Consider the following 19,440-nt stretch of genomic DNA (forward strand, 5'->3'; position numbering starts at 1 on the left):
CTGTGTGGAGACTGGTGCTGTGCTTCTGAACGCTGTGTTGTTTCTCCACTAATGGCTCTGCCTTTTTTGTGTTGTTGTATTTTGTTGTGTTGTACTGTGCTCTGTGTCAGCTATTGTGTTGTTCTATTTGCAATCCCTAAGCTGCCAGTGGGCCCTGGCTTTGAGGGTGTGTATTTGCATCCATTAGTAATCTGAGTGGGTTTAACAACAAGGATTCACACAAATCGAGGCCAAAATGAGGCTGAGTACTGAATTACAATCACTTTCAAATTTGATTTATGTGCTGTTTTTGATCACATGGGTCCACATTTATTGGTCAGTGTCTGCAGTGCTGTCCATGCTGTCTCAGTGGTGTTTTCACAGCAGTGGCTTCATGTAACAGTAAAGCACAAGATATAACCTATGTCTTTCCCTCTGATTTCTCCAGTTGATAAGTGGAGGTTCAATCGTCAACGCTGAGGCGGTATGGGACCATGTGACCATGGCGGACCGGGAGTTGGCGTTTAAGGCCGGTGACGTCATCAAGGTGCTGGACGCCTCCAACAAGGACTGGTGGTGGGGCCAGATTGATGAGGAGGAAGGATGGTTCCCTGCCAGCTTTGTACGGGTGAGTTAGTTGCAGCCATGGCTTGCCAGCGACCATAGACACAACACACACCCACACACATACAGAAATGGAGGCACATGAACATATGCGCACAAGCTGATAAATACCCAGAGGAAAGTGCACAAATATTCTGTCTTATACACACATGCACACGACACACACATTAATTTGCTTGCTCCAAACACAGATACACATAGTTGAATGATGCTGTTTTTTAATAATACGTAAGAGTCAGGGCAGAGAGAAGCCAGCTAAGTGCCTTTATCAGGTGTTCAGGGACGACAAAGCAAAGACTCGGATGAGCCCCTGTTTTAGCTTGGCATCACCTTCAACTGCTACCTTTGAAATCCACTAAACTTTACGTCCTGACTTTACATCATGATTATACAATCTCACCCACATCTGAATTTAACCAACCCAACTCAAAGGTTTGATGCAGCTACTGTCCGTTATTCCATAATTCTTTTACTTTATTACTGAAGGAAGAATTAGTGTCCTTGTTGTAGGTAGAGGCTACCCTCAGCAGAGCACCCCCGACCCCCAGACACTCCTCATGGCCATTCCCACCTGTCCACCCTTCCATATTCACTCCTGAGAGGGCAGGGCAGACAGGCTGACTGACTGTCAACCAAAAAGTATCTCTCTGTTCTGTCATTCTCTCTCTCCAAGGTGGAACCCCACCCTCCTCAGCCCCAAACAAAACAGGTTTTCTATATCAACCCCATAGCAACTCCACGGTTCCAAAACACCACGTCAAAGGTGCGTTTTCCCAGCTTCATCTACCCATCCAGCCTGCCCGCCCACCCGCTCGCTCCAGTCTGTCCACACAACGTACCCTCGACATTACCAAACATTAACGTTCCCATGACGTTCTCACATCATCCTCAACGGGGTCGATAGAGAGGCAGAACTGATGAGTCAAAAGTAAAATTACATCACGTGGCTTCTTAATGGCCTGTACTCAAATTCTACATATGGATTTGTATAGAATTAAATGGATTTTGGAATCATTATTCCTGTTAACATTCATGGTTATGTCTATTTTAAATATTGATGATTTTTTTCAGTACTCTATTTACTATTGACTCTGAATATTTCTCAGTCTTAATGCTGCGCTAGTAGTTCTCGTCTGCAGTCAGTGCTCTACCACCCGTCACTCTGCTTGTCTGTGGCGCTGCATTTCTCATCTTGTGTTTGGCATTCTACCCGTCGGTTCTTTGATGTTCTCCTGGCAAACTGTGTGTCATCAGGTGTTGGCTGCTGGACATCTGAAACCACGCTCACTTGGCCCTTTCTGTGAGCGAGAGTGGAATACACTATGTATGTGAATCTGTGTGTGTGTGTGTGTGTGTGTGTGTGTGTTGGTGAGTGCCATGCATGTATGAGGAAAATGCGAGGTTGTGTGAGAGTGTATGTGCATGCATATTTGCAAGGGGGAGATTTGCTTGAGTCACACACAGGGCCAAAGTTGGACACTGAATATCCTCTGGGCACAAGTCTCAGAAAGAGGCTTTTTTTTAAGAACTCTGGAGTGTTTGGCAGTTTGTCCCTCACCTCTCTGACATGCTGGACCAACAGTCTTACTTACGGTCCAAACTACCAGAGACCCTCTAAATGAAGCTCTGTGTGTGTGAGGTGCGTGTTTATGTATGTGGTTTGCGTGTGCCGTGTGCATTCATACTCATGAGAAGTGAGTTGCACCAAAGACTTTTTTGATGTGAGGACCTAAATGTATCTGTTTACTAATATTTTTTTCATCAGCTTCAAACACTTAACACTTATCTGAGGACATTTCTTATTCAATGCATGTGTGTGTGGCTCTTTGTGTGCGTGAATGTGTTTTGCACTCAGCTGTGGGTGAACCAGGAGGACGGGGGAGCAGAGCCAGCCGAGGGGACCAGCGAGGTGCAGAACGGGCACCTGGATCCGACCAATGACTGCCTGTGTCTGGGCTCGCCCCTCCAGAACCGAGACCAGATGAGAGCTAACGTCATCAATGAGATCATGAGCACAGAGAGACACTACATCAAACACCTCAAGGACATCTGTGAGGTACTAAGCACGTGCACACATCCACCAGTGCACACATGCGTACACTGCACTGCTTTAATGCCAAAGAGACAATGGGAAAGGTAAATGGTAAAGAACTGAATGAACAGAAATGTGTATGAGAGAAGAAACAGCCGTTTTGATGCTACACAAGGGTCTACGATTCTTAACACTCCCACATTCACACTTTTATTCAAGACATACAGTTTTTTTTGTTTGTTTATTTCAAAACAGTCCAAAAATAATTCTCGCTTTGTTAGATATGAAACACAGTAGTGGCAGCTGCCACACTTGGAATCATCTAGTCCAGATTAAATTTGCCATTATATTATGAATCATGCTGAAGTGACAAGCTAAAATTCACACCTAATAAAATTAAACAAGCATCTTGCCAGTTGTTACATTTTTAGGAAGGCAAGCCTTTTATGAAGACTCAAAAAATGACATCCCCAAATTTAAATCTGAATCTAAAATCTGGACCTATTACTTAGAATCAAACCTTTTGAATATATGAACAATTATGTGAACTCATTCTTTTAAATGTAAAATTTTCCCCGGTTGTTCTCCAGTTCAGCATGTATACAGGCTGGTTTTACATGGTGTAATGTTAGGCCTAAGACATGTATGCATGTTCACATCCTGGATTATTTCTGTAGACATATAATCTATCTAGCTATCTAGCACTGAACAGTTTTATCTTTGTGTTTCTGTCCCTGTCTTGATATTAAAATCAAGAAGTCAAGAGGAAGCAGTTCCATGTGATAATTGGAACTAATAAAAGAACACATTATCAGTGGGAAAAGAAGATAATTGATTGTTATGTTAATGAGAACTGAGGATTTAGCATTAAGATTTGCAGTCATGACCAACGAGCCACATTTGTGTTTTTATGATAGAAGCAGACCATAGTTGTAATCAATCACTGATCCACCTCTTGTTTCTACTGCTAGCAGTAAAAACATAACATAGTGTTAAATACAGTAGTCCATTCCAAAATCCCCCCCTAATTCACAAAAACACAAATTAATTAAAGGTAGATTGCATAATTATGTTTGTCATGTGAAGCAATTACTAGCATGGCCTAATACATGAGTGCTAGTTATACAGCGGTCATATCTGAACAAAATGCATGAGCACCGTGAGGGATTTTCTAGCGAGAATTCTTGCCTCTTGTTTAAAAGGAGTTGAAATCCAGTGTAAATTTCACCTCCATACTTTCTACCTATGGGAGAACCCAGCATTTATCAACATGCTATAAATGTGCACAGGCAAGATAATTAATAGCCATCTTTGATGCATTTGAAAACAGATACGGACAAGCCAGTCAAAGGTGTGATTTGTAATCACATTTTAAAACTGTGTGTTACACGTAGATAAAAGTAAAGGGTTTAAGGATTTAGGAAGACTAATTAGAGGGAAAAAAATGCTGTGGAATCAATGTGTTACTAGGCTGCTGATATTTTCCTTATTCTTCAGGGAAACTCATGCCTGTTCTGGCTGTGCTAGTCACTTAAAAAGGCTATTTTTGAAGAAACATCCTATCTTAATGTAAAATACAAAATATGTACACAATAATTTGTTTTAATCTTGAGCCAGCATTATTTTAGAAGGCTTTTCTCAAATCGAGGAGACCTCATGGTAAAACACTGCTTTAATTTTGATTATTTGCATTGAGCCTGACTTGAAACAAAACAGAAGGGCTTATCATTTGTATTTCAACAGAGAGAATTCTGGGTAGTGGAGTGTGAAATAGCAAAAACCTACCTCTTACAGCAAATCTTTTCCCAATGTGCCAAAGCTTCAGGGCATTTAATTAACCACAAGAATTGAACTGACAAATTGGGGCCACAGCTCAACCTACACAAAATTGTGTCTGACTCTACAGAAGCGTCTAAGGAGTCAGAGTTCATTTTGATGCCAACGAATTATATTTAAAGAATAACTTCACGTGTTTATTACAAATAATCAGCAAAATAGCGACGAGATGTAACAAGCGATGGCCTTTAGCGTGGCATTGTCTGACTCATAGCCTTGTAGCCATGTCACAATTCGGGACATGGAACTTAAATTGTGTCTGTCTTTTGAAGCCTCACAGTAGTTGTAACCCGTATTGTTGCAGGGATACCTGCGCCAGTGCAGGAAGCGTGTGGACATGTTCAATGATGACCAACTCAAGGTCATCTTTGGGAACATCGAAGACATCTACCGCTTCCAGATGGGCTTTGTTAGAGACCTGGAGAAACAGTACAACACAGAGGAACCCCACCTCTCTGAAATCGGACCATGCTTTTTAGAACACGTGAGTTCAAATAGTGTTTTCCTGTTTTAACGCATTTTGATAAGGAAAAAAAAGCAAACTCGCTGTCCAGCGGGGAGCAGCCATAATTGCTAATAATTTTTTAGGCCTGTTATCTCAAGATCAGAACTTAATTGTCTCGTTATCTTGAGATAACTGTTAAGTTGCGGAGATAATTAAGTCACCAGCAAACAGTTTATCTCAGGATAATGAGATAATTAAGTCATGATCTTGAGAAAACAGCTCTAATAAAAATTTAGCTACTGGAGCCACTCCTCTGTGCACAGGGGTGGAGCAGTGATTTTAAAAATTTAAATGAATGCCAGGAATTTATATTTTTTCTTCACCACCGTGTAAATGGTACTGATACTGACCATATACACCAGCATTCAATACACCATGCTATCAAGCAGTGACTTAAGACTTTTTAGTATCTGTTAGAGAACACAGACAGACATCCGCATGTGGCACCAGTTATTTTTTGACACAGTGACGTTATGCACCCAGTTTAGACAGTTTATTGAGGGGAGCTCAGGGATTAATAACTGGAGCCACACCTCCAGTTATTAATAAGAATCAGTGTAATTTGTGCTTCTTTGTTTAATGTCATTAAATTGACTGAAGCTTCAGCAGTAGAAAATGTTCAGTTTGCATTCGCTGTAACTTAAAAGCCCTGCAGCCACACCGCTGCACAAAGGGCTGTTCACTTGTTTGTTGGTTCAAAGTTTATTAAAATTGAATGTGCCGTGTGTTGAAATTGCACCATACATGCAGTACATACATACATGTACACATAGACTGACATTCCTTGCTTTAAGATTAGATAGACACAAAAATTGAGGCCACAGTTTGAAGGTGGGTGGACTTCTGTCTTCTAGCTAAATAATGTCCGCTACCATTAGCTTGCATTAAGTTTGTCGGCCAGCTGGCTCACATTTGGAATGATTGAGGTAGCACGACAGCTAGGATAGGGTATTTCGTTTCACGTTTAATGACTAATGTCAGCTGACACATCACATAACAAGACAAAGTTACAAAAAAGAAAATTCTACATTACTAACTAGTTAAATAGCATTTTCATACCACAGATTTGTTCTCAATCCGTCTGTCAGAGTGTGCTTCTCAACACCCATGATTCCCCTGGGTGCAACCCTCCTGTCTATACATACTGGCACTCCTCTCCATAGCATGTTTTATTAAAAAGAGGATTCGTTGCATATATTCCTCTCTCACCATGTGTTTATCTGCTTCCTTATTCTACAGCAAGATGGTTTTTGGATCTACTCAGAATACTGTAACAACCACTTGGATGCCTGTATGGAGCTGAGCAAACTGATGAGGGATGGCAGGTACCAGCACTTCTTCGAGGCCTGTCGCCTCCTTCAGCAAATGATTGACATCGCCATAGACGGCTTCTTGCTCACCCCTGTCCAGAAAATCTGCAAATATCCACTCCAGCTGGCTGAGCTTCTCAAATACACCGCACAGGAGCACAGGTACTGTACGCTTTGGCCAAGGTCACATTTAATCTGCTGATTGTGCCACTTTTGGATGGTAGCTCATTTGTGACTAAAAAGAAGACATTACTGATGCATCGTTGTTTTCCAGATGCTTTGTGTTGCAATGCAGTCATTGCAGGTGTTGGGTTTGTTCTACTGAAGTGGTGATTATCCATGTATGAACTGAAACAAATGTTGTTTAGCACAGCTTTACCAGCTTTCTGTGAATGTTTTAGAGGAAAACATTCATCAAGGAATCTCAGTTGTATTAAAACTGTAAGCTACAGTACTGCAGTACTTCAATTCAAATAGGCCATAGGATCATTGCATGGAACTCTGGATATAAATAGATATGAAGATTAAATATGAATTTGGGCTTTTGCTGGCACGTATACAAGGATCGACATTCTCCACACACTGCACGCGCAACACAGAAGCACAGTACACAATCTAAACATTTGCAGATCATAGCACATAAGTGAGCATCCAGATGTGCAAACTCATGCGTGCAAACCCACAGAAACATGGTGTAAGTGATTCAGTGTGTCTCAGCCAGCTCCAGGTCATTCACAAACCATGCGTTCTCAGCCAGAGAGGGACAGGTGCCAGCTCTGCCAGCTCTGCCTGCCAGATCACAGTGTTTGACTGTTAGGAGCTGTGGAGAATCTGCCAGATATAGGCCAGCTCTCTGTCACACACACTCACAGCACTGTCACACACACACGCATTATCTTCCAAAGCGAGGATTGGATCCGTAGCACATCTAAGCCAGAGGGATAAATTCAGCTCAGTTAGCATAGACGCACTCAGAGTTAACTGTGGATAGAGAAAGTGGCTGGTTAGAATTAAGTAGCACTGTGTTATTTTGACTGTGTTCCAGCAGACTTAGTGCTGTTCCTTGAGTTTATAACCCCAGTTCTTTAATAGGCTACTCTGCATCATTCACTACCGCAACATTACACGTCTTTTTTAAAGCGTGGCCGATCTCCAAGAGCTATAACTTTTCCCTTTAACACCCCAGGAGTAATTATGTGTACACTGTGTCTGTAGTGACTATCGATACGTGGCAGCAGCACTGGCGGTAATGCGGAACGTCACTCAGCAGATCAACGAGAGGAAGAGGAGACTGGAGAACATCGACAAGATCGCCCAGTGGCAAGCCTCTGTTCTGGACTGGGAGGTATGTGTACGTCTAGACTGAGGAGTAATTACCAAGCATCTGATGTTGTTTTACTGGCAGAATCTGGCCTGGTCTATTTAGTCCATCTGTTGAGTCACAGAATTTCCCCAGGGACAGAAGCTCTTACATTTTACTCTGTATATCTGTCACTAAATGTCGACACTTTTACACACACCTCTCGTTCACTTAGTGGAAACATTAAGTGTTGTGTTTGTGTATGTGTTTAAGATTCCTTAACTCCTTGAATTCCTTAAATGTTTGTCTTATTAACAAACCACAAAATCATTTTCTTACCTTTCACTTTCAGACTTTCAGACCTAGATACCCTGCCTTGGATGACTGATTGCCTAATAGTTTCATTGTTTAAAGGAGTAGTGCAAAAATTTGGTATTGCACTTTTAAGAGACACATTAAAAAAATGGCAGTCAGTTGATTCAGCAGAGGCTGACGCATCCTGAATTTTAGCCACTAGTATGGGTCAATCTGGATCCTACATTTCCCATAACGCCACTTGCATTTTTTTTTCAGACTACCCCTGTCTGGTAAACAGCCATGTCTCATTAATCCCATGTCCCAGTTTGTAAAGCAGGCTAAAAAAATTGTCGTTTTCAAGATCAAGCAGAGATACACCTGATGACATCACATCAGGTTTCATTTCTCAAACTCTCCGACAAAGTTCCTTCAGAGCAGCGAGCAGTCCTTCAGTCTCTTTTCACAGACTGAGAACTACTAACCACGACTGATCTTTTTAGTATGAGTAAAATGAGCGGAGTTGAGCTTTTTAGCTTTTGGCAGTTGCATCAATTACATGGTTCTGTCTTTTTAGCATCTTCTTCATTTATAAATTACGTGTCTGTGTTTGTGTTTGTCTAGGGGGATGATATCTTGGACAGGAGCTCGGAGCTCATCTACACTGGGGAGTTGTCATGGATCTATCAGCCGTATGGACGTAGCCAACAGCGAGTCTTCTTCCTCTTTGATCACCAGCTGGTCCTCTGTAAGAAGGTAGGTTCTCTCTCTCTCCACTTGTTCACTTTCTTCCTTTTTGTTTCTTTGAAGACTTTGTCGGCTGAAAACAAGCCGATAAGCTAAAACGCACCCTCAGTCTGTGTTCTTGAAAGTTGTGTATCACATGGCTGGTGGCAGAGATGCTTGAAAACAATGTGACTTCTTCTTCAACCTTACTCGAGAGAGCTGCAAATAGATTACATAACGCTGTATGAGACGCACCAGCCCCCAATGAAGATGCGTTCGAATCCTCAGCACCTTTCACAAAATGGAGCTGTGGTAGTTTGGGCTGTAATGCACCGAGGCTGTGCTCTCCTGTCAGACGGATGTTCACGCTCGGCTAGGCTCCACAGTGCATGCAAACAGAGACACGCACACACAAATGCAGACAGGCTCACGCAAACGCACACAGGAGCTGAATAACTGCGTCATCACACACGTGTACACACAGAAGAACGGTAATTTCACCATTACACAGACAAACACACACAGAAAAGAACACAAGATAAAGACAAAGACATACTGTCTGTCTATTTTTCTATCCTTCCCTCGGCCTCACCTCCTCCCAGCCCCCCCTTTATCACTGCTGAACATCTCTGACACCAGAAATGAACTCCAGCACTTCTGCAGATTAGGTGGTCTGGTCCACTGAATAAATTCTGCTCCGAGACACAATGAATTATAAATTCTGTTCTTTGTTCTCATATCCTTCTCCAGCATCCTCAGTACAACATGTGTAATGGCAGGCCTCAGGGTGTGTTAGTAACACGTTGCATGTAGCCCTCCATCTTTTCCTCTCATCTCTTCCTTATCAGCACACGGATGCAGATTTGTCTCAGCACGCCTATTAAAAGATGCCTGTTCTTTATTTCTCATTTTTACCTCCCTTGACCTTATCGTGTGACTGGATGATGTTTGGTCCTAAGGCAGTGGTCACAATAAAGATTGTTTTTTTCTTCTTTCTCCTACAAATTATTGAAGTTACATACAAGAGGTTAGGGCTACTTGTGGTTTGTGAAATGCTGCAGAGCTGAAACAATTAATCGATTGTCAGAAAATTAATTGCCAATTATTTTGATGTTGTGCCTCATGTGATAGTAAGCTGAATATCTTTGGATTTTGTACTGCTGGTCGGACGAAAACTTCAGCTTGGGCTTTAGGAAATTGAGGTGTGCATTTTTCAATATATTGTTACCTTTATGGACCAAATATTAATAAAAAAAATAACTGGGAGTCAATCAGTGAGCATAATTGTTGGTTGCTGCCCTAAAATCATTTTTTGTATATTTTATTGGGCCCCACTAAGTATATAATTAAAAATAATATGCAAAAATTAATGACTGAAATCATGGACCAATTCACCAATCCTCCCCTGGTGCTCCACTCTCATTCATTACTCAACACAACCTAGAAGCCGGAGGGAAAAATCACCATCAGAAAACCATTATTTTTACTCACAATTCTAGCATCATATACTGGATTTTATTTGTGCTTCTGATGTATCAATAAAACTGAAGCTGTGTCCAAAATCACTCCCTATTTACCCCTTTGTAGTGCCCTCACAAATTCCACAGTTTAACCAAAAAAGTATTGTCTATGTCATGCACACAACTTTCTGCTAACAGTCCCACAATACAATGCTTCATATTTTATAGATGTAAAAAAATACTGTTGTGTGACTCTACAGCTGTCAGTGATGATGAACTGTTCACTGTTGAGTAAACGACTGAATGTCCATTATGTAGGGAGTAGTGAATGAGTGGACAAGGGAATGATTTTAGACACGCTGCCTGTCTGAGACACCAAGGGCACTGCTGGTTAGACTGCATGAAGTGGACAGAATATAAGAAGCACTGCCACAATTCAGAGCTGCAGTGATTGGTCCACTAATCAATTTAAATTACGAAATACCAAGATTACCTTGTTTCAGCTTCTCAGATGTAAACATTTGCGGGCTCAGGTTTGGTGGATATTTTGCACATTTTTACATTGATAATTCACAAACAGGAGTAGAAACACCCATCTGACACAAACTGTCATCAAAAAAATGACCATTCTAATCTTTACAAAGACAGGACTTGTTAAGAGTTTTGTGGTTGCTCATTAGATTGTACCGGTGTAAACTTGTAAGTGTGCTTGTCATTGTTGAAATAGTACTCTGCATTTTGTGATATCAAGTGTCAGGCACATTTGCTGAGAAACTTGGCATCCTGCAATCCATGTGGAAGGTGTGTGTATGTTTGGGCAGCAGATGGAAAGGGTTGCATAAGACAGACTTTCAGTATACCAAGGGAAAGATGCTTGTTGACACCTCCAAGGTTCAGCACACAAACATACACACATTAACAGACATCCTTCCCTCCTCTTCCCCAGGATCTGATACGCCGAGACATCCTGTACTATAAGGGCCGCATCGACATGGATCGCTACGAGGTGCGGGACGCCATAGACGGCCGCGATGACGACTTCAACGTCAGTGTGAAGAACGCCTTCAAGTTGTGCAACAAAGACAGCGAGGAGATCCACATCTTCCTGGCAAAGAAGCCAGAGGAGAAGATCCGCTGGCTCAGGGCCTTCCACGAGGAGAGGAAGATGGTGCAGGAGGATGAGAAAATCGGTTAGTCACGCACCTCCCTGTTTGGAAAGCATTAGTTTCATTCACAGTGGGCAATGGAGCCTCAGTTACATGTTGTATTTGCTGCAGCACACTACAAGGTGACTTTTTTTAGCACAAAGCACGAGTTCCTCTGTGTAATGTGAGTAACATTAGTTGTAAAGTGAGCGTGACAATCAGGCCTTAGCTCTGATTGGCTGGGCCATACTACATGTGCATCTTAGCACACATTAAAGGTTTTGCACTATTGTGACTATATTGTGAAAAGCTGAACGTAAACAATGCTTCACAGCTGTTTTCAGTGAAAGGCAGTGTGTTCGTCATGTGGAACATGTGGAAAACATGTAACATTGTTTGTTGGTTAGGTTTTGAGATCTCGGAGTACCAGAAGCGACAGGCAGCCATGACAGTGAGAAAGGTGACCAAACAGAAAGGTGAGGCAACAAGAAGATATCAGGTGATTTCCCTTTTCTTTTCCTCGCTGCTGTGCTCTGTCTTCTCATCGCTGTTTACTCTTCCCTTAACCTGCTCTCTTTTTTTACTTTCTACACCTTTTTTAAACACGCCTACTTTGTTTATGAATGGACCTAGACTATCTGTGCACTAAGTAAGCTAGAAATGTCAAGTGGATTCATGTCTTCTCGCTTTATTATTTTCAATATTTTTCCGTTGAGTTAAATGTCTGTCAGCCCATACACGAGGACGACTTGATATGAGTTGTAAAGCAGCTGTTAAGCATCAATGAAAAGACAGAGGGCTGTTTGCATGAAGTATTAAGTTTAAAGGGCGATACCAGTGTTCATGACATGTGGGTCCTGTGTCACGCTCGTCTTGAAAAAATGCAATACCTCAGACAGCTGTTTGCATTTTTTCTGTTACTGAGTTAGGGTGGTCGTTGGTGCTTATCACTTCCATATACATCCAGATGATCACAGCATACCCGGAGCAATAATCAGCCTCCTGGGTTGGTACTTCTGATGTGTACATGTGGAGTTTATAGTCACATTTATTTTGTTTTGTGACAGCATCTAAAGTGTAGAGCAAGTAGCCTTTGCCTTTTATTGTGTACTCTAGCACAGTGGAACAACATGACCCCTTGAAGTCAGGAGAAACATCGGGGTAATCATGTTAGTCTGTTTCTGCGATTCAGCAAGTTCTGTTTTAAAGCCAGTTATTTCAAAATTCTGTTGACTACCAACGGCTACCAGCTATCTCAGTAACAGGAGAACATGTCAAACACGTTATTCAAGAATGATAAAGCTCCTGACAAAGCACCAGACAGAGGACCCACATGTCCAAACCTGCTGGCATCACCCTTTAAGATTTAGTCATTTTAGTGCGAGGCTAGATGTTTGTACATTTATCATTACTGATGTTCTTGCTATTGCCAGTATCACGATAAGCATGATCATCCATTAAGATATGAATTAACCAATGACCACTGCTGGAATGTTCTCTCTGACGTTAGGATCCCTGTAGATGTCTGTCAGAAGTAAATGTTGTGTGTTTCTAAGTGCTGTATGTGTACATGGCTGGCACAAGGTGAAGTACTCTCTTGAATTTCAGATTCATTTATAGATTTCATCTTGAGAAAGAGGGCCATGTTGTATGGACATGGTTTGAAAATGATAAAGGTATATGCATTAGAGTTCTCCTTAGAGCTAGCGCAATAAGATGCCATGGCAACTGCTAAGCAGCATTGGGAGGTGTTGTGATTAACGTTGGCATTGGAGCATGCAGTCACAGTCCAATCTGTTTACAAGCATTATCTTGACTATCCAAGATAAACAGGTTCCACTAACACAAATAGATCAAACCCTTCTAACTGCTAAAACAGTGTTTGGCAAAATACCCGGAACAAAAGACACTGTTTCTCATCTTTGCATTTTTTTTTCTAAGATGCCATGGCAACTTTTGAATATTTCATCTCCAAATATTGATTGTATCTAATTTTTAATTGCACTAGCATAGTTGTGATGCTTGTAGACTGTAGCTAAATGACATTGTAGACTGTAGTTCAATGCATATTAACAGCTTTCTGTTGGCTCTATTTTTGTTCTCAAGTGTCGAAGGGTGCTATTCAAACAAATGCGCTGTCAACAAACATGGAAGAACAATGTCCCTCGTCCAAATGCCTGGTTTCATCATTGTATCCGATGTGATCTGTTGGTTCTCTTGTTTGCCTGCTGCAGAGTTTGATTGAATAGCATCTTCAGTCTCCCTTGTGTCATTGCTACAGCTGAATTCCACATGTCTTCCAATTCAGCCGTCACCATATGATCATACTGTATCATATCTCAGGTTTAATATGCAGGAATGTTAGCACTGCAGGCTCATTTCGTCTGTCTGTGTGCCTGTTTTCTTTGGAAGCATGACTTGATGTTGTGTTGTTGTGTCTGTTTCAGATACATTACTGACAATGTTTCCTGTTTGCTATCCACCTCCCTTCTTTTTCTCTTTCGCTTTGTGCCCTGCGCTGCCTCCTTGCCCCCCTCCCTCTTACACCCCCTTCCTGCTCTTTTTGCACCTGCCTTCTTAGGTGTAAACAGGTGCACGCCCCCCTCATACCCGCCCCCCCAGGACCCCCTCAGTGCGGGGCAGTATGAGGTAACGGAGGACATGGCACAAGGAGAGGTTTTTGAATTCAGTCAATCCAAAAGAGGCCAGGCTCCTTTCTGGCAGAATTTTAGTAGATTAGCTCCATTTAAGAAATAGAGATACACAGACTCTTCTGAAGGACCAGCTATTTTTCTTAGAAGCACTAAACACTGGATGATCATGTCCCATGATGAAGAAAAATATGAAAAAACACACATACACAAGAGACTTCGCAGTAAAGGACCAATGTTAATATAGAGTGTGATTGGAAGCCGCAAGAGGACTGAAGACTTGAGAAAAAATAAAACTTTATAATTCATATATGTTAGTAACGTTCTTAGTTATCATGCTTCTCCAGCCGAGTCGACTGTCATGAACTCTTTCCCTCGGATCCTGCATATTCCCGCCATCTGAATGTCCTGGAGTTATTGAGATTGTTACATTATTTCATTTTGAATACATCACCTGGAAAGAAACACAAGGCCAAGCCAGGGCATTCCTCGTAGTATGATTGTGTCCAAAAGCTGAGATCTTGCTGTGCTGCTATGTGAGATTGCTTGTTGCATTCTTCTGAATGTGAGATTGAATAAGGACAGGCCTCAGCTACCGGCTGTGGTCGTCTGGAGGACCTGCGAAGCTCCACTGTCGGCATCGTCTCTGAGTTAGAACCATTCTGCCACTGATCGCAGACCATCTCGGCTCCGCTGACGTCCGGGTCTGGACCTCCCCCTCATTCTGAGCGCTCCGTACTCTCTCTAGCTGTTCGCATATTGTAGCCCTCTCTTCACCAAGTCTGACGTTCACAGTGTTTCCCTCACTCTCTCAGCATCCCTCTCCTCGTCCTCTCGATCTCTCTACCCACCTGCTCAGCCTCTGTGAGTCAGTGGCTCTCAGAGGAAGAGCTTCATTCTTTTGGAAACCTGCCATTGGCCGCGATATGATGGGTCAGGGAACAAATCAATAGTCAGAACATCAGTAGAATATTTGCATCCTTTCACCAACCACTTTTGACAGGGTATTCATAACCGATCACGCCGAGGGGCTGCGGGTCGCATTTGACGGAGGGTTTGCCACTGAGATGAAACAGCTGGGAGCAGGAGATAGGCAGGCTACGGTCCACCTGCCTTGTGTCAGAGCCCCTCCCCACCCTCCCCAGAGACCACCCCTGTAGCACTGTGCTGGCAGCTTCCTGGGTATTTGGAAAGAGCACAGCCTACCTCCCGGAAATCCACTGAGAGCTAAAAGTGAAGTCGACGCATTGGCCAAGGTCTAAAATGATATTTTTCACGTCAGCTGTTTAAAAAAATAGACTTCTTCAGTTGACTCAATTATTTTGTATTGCTCACATTGTAAAAAGCACAGCACATATTCAGTGTGAGGAGTACTTTTTCTCTCATTCGAGTAGGAGCGACGCAAACGTGAGACCAGGGTGTGAAAAATTTGAAAGGACGCTAGCCAGCACAAGGGGAAACGGTCAGGAAATGGCAGAAATTCTAAATGAACAGGACAACCAAATCAGCCGGTTGTGAGTCAGCGCTGCAAACTGCAGAAGTGTGAGCCAACACTATAGGGAGGCAGAAAGGTGAAGTTAATCTGTAGCATGCAGGTGTCCTCTGACAGATCCGTGCGTCTCTAAAGACTCCAGATTCAGAGTCTTGGCACCCCTTCCCCGTCACGTTGTTCTCCAGATCTGATCCATGTTCTGGCAGTTAGCTCGGCGCTGTTGAGTGATTTACGGAGGACTGCGGCCCGATCAGATTGATTTGTTTAGTTTCAACGACGTCCCCGAAGCTGCTGTGAGCGAGATCCCGTGCTCCTTCAGCAGAGGTGTTAGAAAAGAGAAGATGTGCCGAGGAGAAACGACTAAGTTACACACATCATGAAGGTGTATTTTTTTCTACAGCTGGAATGTAAGTGACACATCTGTCCTTGGTTTGTGATCATATTTTGACCTCAGATACAGAAATACATTTTGTGTTGAATTATATCACCTGATGGACAGTACATATACAGTATGACAACTTGTGCAATGTGATATATCATTATCTATCTTCACTATTCACTACAACGTGATATGAAAGAGTTATATATCGTTCTATGTCATTTGTTTGCCTTCTTATAGGCCTTATAACCTATTGGAAAAAAGACCTTAGACTTGCTTTGTATGTTGTGTAATTTATGTTTTGTTTCAGTAAAGAAAGTTGAGAAACGGGTGAGTTGGCTGCTGGTGTCTGTAGAGATGGCTCCCAGTGAGATTGTTGTGGAAGATAATTCCCTGGTCTGGCACAGCGAAAAGATATGGTTCCCAGGCCATGATAACCTCAGGTCCCGTGCTACGCCCCCACCCCAGCTCACCCTCGCCCGCATACCCCTACTCCACGCCACCATCAGAACAAACGTATAGACGCAAGCATGCAGGCGAACACACACACGCACACACACACACACACAGACACATAACCATGCGCACTTGCTGGCCCGTTCTGCTGCGGAGAAGAGAGATGCTATCTAACAGTGCCTTCCAGCATTCCACTAGTGATTATCTATTCAGTTTCACAGGCAGATTTGAATTAGTCATGTATTTTCCCTTCAGTGTGGGACTTGCATCTCTCTCTCTCTCTCTCTCTCTCTCTCTCTCATACACGCTGGGAATTCCTCGATTCCCAGTGCATGAGATCCACTCGGACAGAAACGTAGAGGTCAGGCCTTTTCCATATGAGTAGATACTGTGCTGTCTGTCTGAAACACTTTAAAACACTTTATTATATTATATCACACTTACATAGCGGTAATTTTATTGCACAAGAAGAATTAATTCTAATTTCAGACATTTAGAAATGACATAAAATTCCTTTATTGTTATCTACTTAACATGCTGAAAGATGGTTTGATTTGAATATATAGTAGCAAACAGATTTTATTTAGTCAAGATAGGTTTCACATTTCAAAGTATATTATTAACGATCAGTTATGACTCAAAAGAAGAATCATCTATTTTACCTTTATCAGCTACACACTGTAAATAATGTAAAAAGAACAGATCATATATTTGGATATTGGTATTTTGCGTTGGAGACGAATGTTGTTCCAGTTCTAGCGTGCGGTAGACCTCAGTACCAGGTAAATGCATGCTTGTGGCATCCAATATTTTGCATGAGACTTAAGACAACTCTTAACAGATTGTTTAGTTTCATTTAACTTCCAATGGGATTTTTTTCCACGACGCGGAACCATTCATTAGTGAACCCATACCATCTCACTATAGGGAGTTCTTTTCTCTGTCCACCTGTCCCCTGCTCACTATACATTACAGGTTGTAGCTTCTGTTTTTATTTATTGTAGTAGAGGGAAACATCCTTCCTCATGCTGAATCAAAGACTGAACTGTTGACAGGTGAAAGGGAAGGCACTGATAACTCTTTGCCCAGATATAATGGGTTCTATAAACTGTAACCTTACTTTAAAACTTGGTTTCCTTTTCTTTCTACACTGTCATGGTCCAAACTGCTGGTTATTATTATGATTATTATTGTTTTATTTTTTCATTTAATTTCTTTTTTTTCTTTTTTTTTTTTTTGGAATGCCATTAACCGCTGAGGCAAAACGGGTATAATTTTTCTATGACAACAGTGAACCAAATAGGAGTTAGCACTGATCATGGGTGTTTGTGTATAGATTTGTAGTCAAGCAGAAGAGCTGAATAAATGCGAAACCTCTCGGGATGGGCTAAAAATAAACATAATCCTGAAGACACACACACACAAACACACACAAACACAGTACTCCATATCATGCTCTTGTTTCTACTTAAGAAATGATTCTTTCAAGTACAATGACTTGACAGTACAAATTAATTCCTCACTTGTATTTATTGATTGCAGTATTAAATAGTACCATTTTGGCCACATTGTTAAAAGGATGTATATATTGGGCTTTTTTTGTGATATAATTCTCATCCTGACCTTGTCCTGACAGCTCAGAGGACAGCCTTCTGTGCAGTTGAAATTAATTTTATCTCTTCCTCTTTCCGGTCACAAAACTGAGACAAGTTAGCAGACTGTCAATCGGATGCATCAGAGGTTGCTCATAATCCCTTTTAGTCCAGGGTGTACATGAGCCGCTAACCAGGTTCACTCACATTTAGCATAGCAATGTCTTCAGTAGGAACTCCTTGCAGTTGGTTAAGCAGTTCTGTGTTGTTTCAGAATAGTCAGGGTACAACAGAGTCTTCAATGAGCCATATATTAATGTGGTTACAGTGACAACAAGGTTAACAGAAGACCAACATCCCACTTTTGGCATCTATTCATTGTATATTACCATCTAGTTTGAGGTCTGGATTTTTCAGAAAATCACAGAAAACTTTACTCACACTATCCACATCCTTTGTCACCATATGCAAACATCTGCCATTTTCTTTCTTGCTGGCCTTTTGAGTTTGATTATTTGTTGTAGAAATGAAAACCTGAAAAATAATGCCTATTCAATCCAGAAACTGTGAATGGGAGAGTGGAGATGTCAACTGTATGTACATTATATGTTTTGATGTAATCAGAAGCACTGGGAATATGTTGTACTTTGCTGTAAAAATAAATCCATATCTGATATAACTGTACTTTTGTTGAAAATAAAACCTCTACAGAACCTGCGTGTCGAGGCATCAGTGCCTGAGTGAGAGCGTTGTGTGCTGGGGTTTCCTGTCGTGTGACGTCATTTCCTGTTTGTAGGTCTCGTTCCCAGCTGCTGACTCACTAACTCCTGGATGTATTACAGAAGAAGGACTTAAGGGCGTACAAACATGAGATAGTAACATTATCAGGATGGTGTTCTGAAGTCACAAAAGAAACATATCAGCAAACTTCCAGCCACAACTTGTAGCCTGAAAATAACTATGCTGCAATCAATAAGTAATGAGACTTATGCAAATATATTCTCCCAGTTGGCCGTGCTGGAGTGTAGCCTCCGCTTCCTAATGTTTTGAAGATGCGAGGCTGTTTTTCAGGCAAGATCTAAGACACCCTGGTGTGATACAGACACTATCTGTGTTTTTGGTTTTTCCAGTTGTGTTTGGATTTCTTAATAACTGAAGTGAGACTATATATTCGGTTGTCTGATGCCATCAGCGGAAAAATACAGAGCTGAAAGTGATGGAAAGAGGTATTAACATTCAGGTTTGCCGATGAGAGGCCTCAAATTTGGACAAGAGTGATAAACAGTGTTACTGTGGTCTCTAGTGGTCAACTGTGGCGTTACACTTGCCAAGCATGGGACAGAGTTTCCAACATGGAGCCCATCAGGACGACCATCTCACTGTGCCTTACAAAGGCTCTTCAATGAGCTTTGTATTTGAGCTGAAATATCTTTTTAAACTTAATCTACAGGCAGTCACAAACTTCCTTCCTCAGAAGGAACCAGAGAAAGATGTCACATGTTGAGATTTGCCATGTGGGCGTCTCTTATCCTGTCCTACATGTTGGAAAATATGAGAAATGTTAAAATCAGCGATCCAGTCATGAGTGTACAGCAATGAGGTATAAAAGTAAACAAAAAACAATGTCACTGGCTGTATGTTCGGACACAAACGAGAGCT

At 41.8% G+C, this 19,440-nt stretch overlaps 1 protein-coding gene across 4 annotated transcripts in view; it reads left to right on the top strand.

Moving 5' to 3' along the window:
- LOC121611878 (spermatogenesis-associated protein 13-like) overlaps positions 1–18,465 on the top strand; it is a 49,585-nt gene extending 31,120 nt beyond the window's left edge. For 2 of the 4 annotated variants that reach the window (XM_041944596.1, XM_041944598.1), the window contains 9 exons: positions 428–607; positions 2,459–2,659; positions 4,776–4,955; positions 6,216–6,448; positions 7,502–7,631; positions 8,505–8,636; positions 11,013–11,256; positions 11,619–11,687; positions 13,793–18,465. In XM_041944596.1, coding sequence (XP_041800530.1) covers positions 428–607; positions 2,459–2,659; positions 4,776–4,955; positions 6,216–6,448; positions 7,502–7,631; positions 8,505–8,636; positions 11,013–11,256; positions 11,619–11,687; positions 13,793–13,968 — 1,545 coding nt within the window. In that variant the 3' untranslated portion in view covers positions 13,969–18,465. Of the gene's footprint in view, positions 1–427; positions 608–1,276; positions 1,367–2,458; positions 2,660–4,775; positions 4,956–6,215; positions 6,449–7,501; positions 7,632–8,504; positions 8,637–11,012; positions 11,257–11,618; positions 11,711–13,792 lie in introns of all 4 variants that reach the window. The other 2 variants (XM_041944599.1, XM_041944597.1) reach the window with 2 other exon arrangements.
- Positions 18,466–19,440: the final 975 nt, after the last annotated feature.

This window comes from Chelmon rostratus, chromosome 9, assembly GCF_017976325.1.
Source record: "Chelmon rostratus isolate fCheRos1 chromosome 9, fCheRos1.pri, whole genome shotgun sequence".
In the NCBI taxonomy this organism is placed as follows: Eukaryota; Metazoa; Chordata; class Actinopteri; order Chaetodontiformes; family Chaetodontidae; genus Chelmon; species Chelmon rostratus.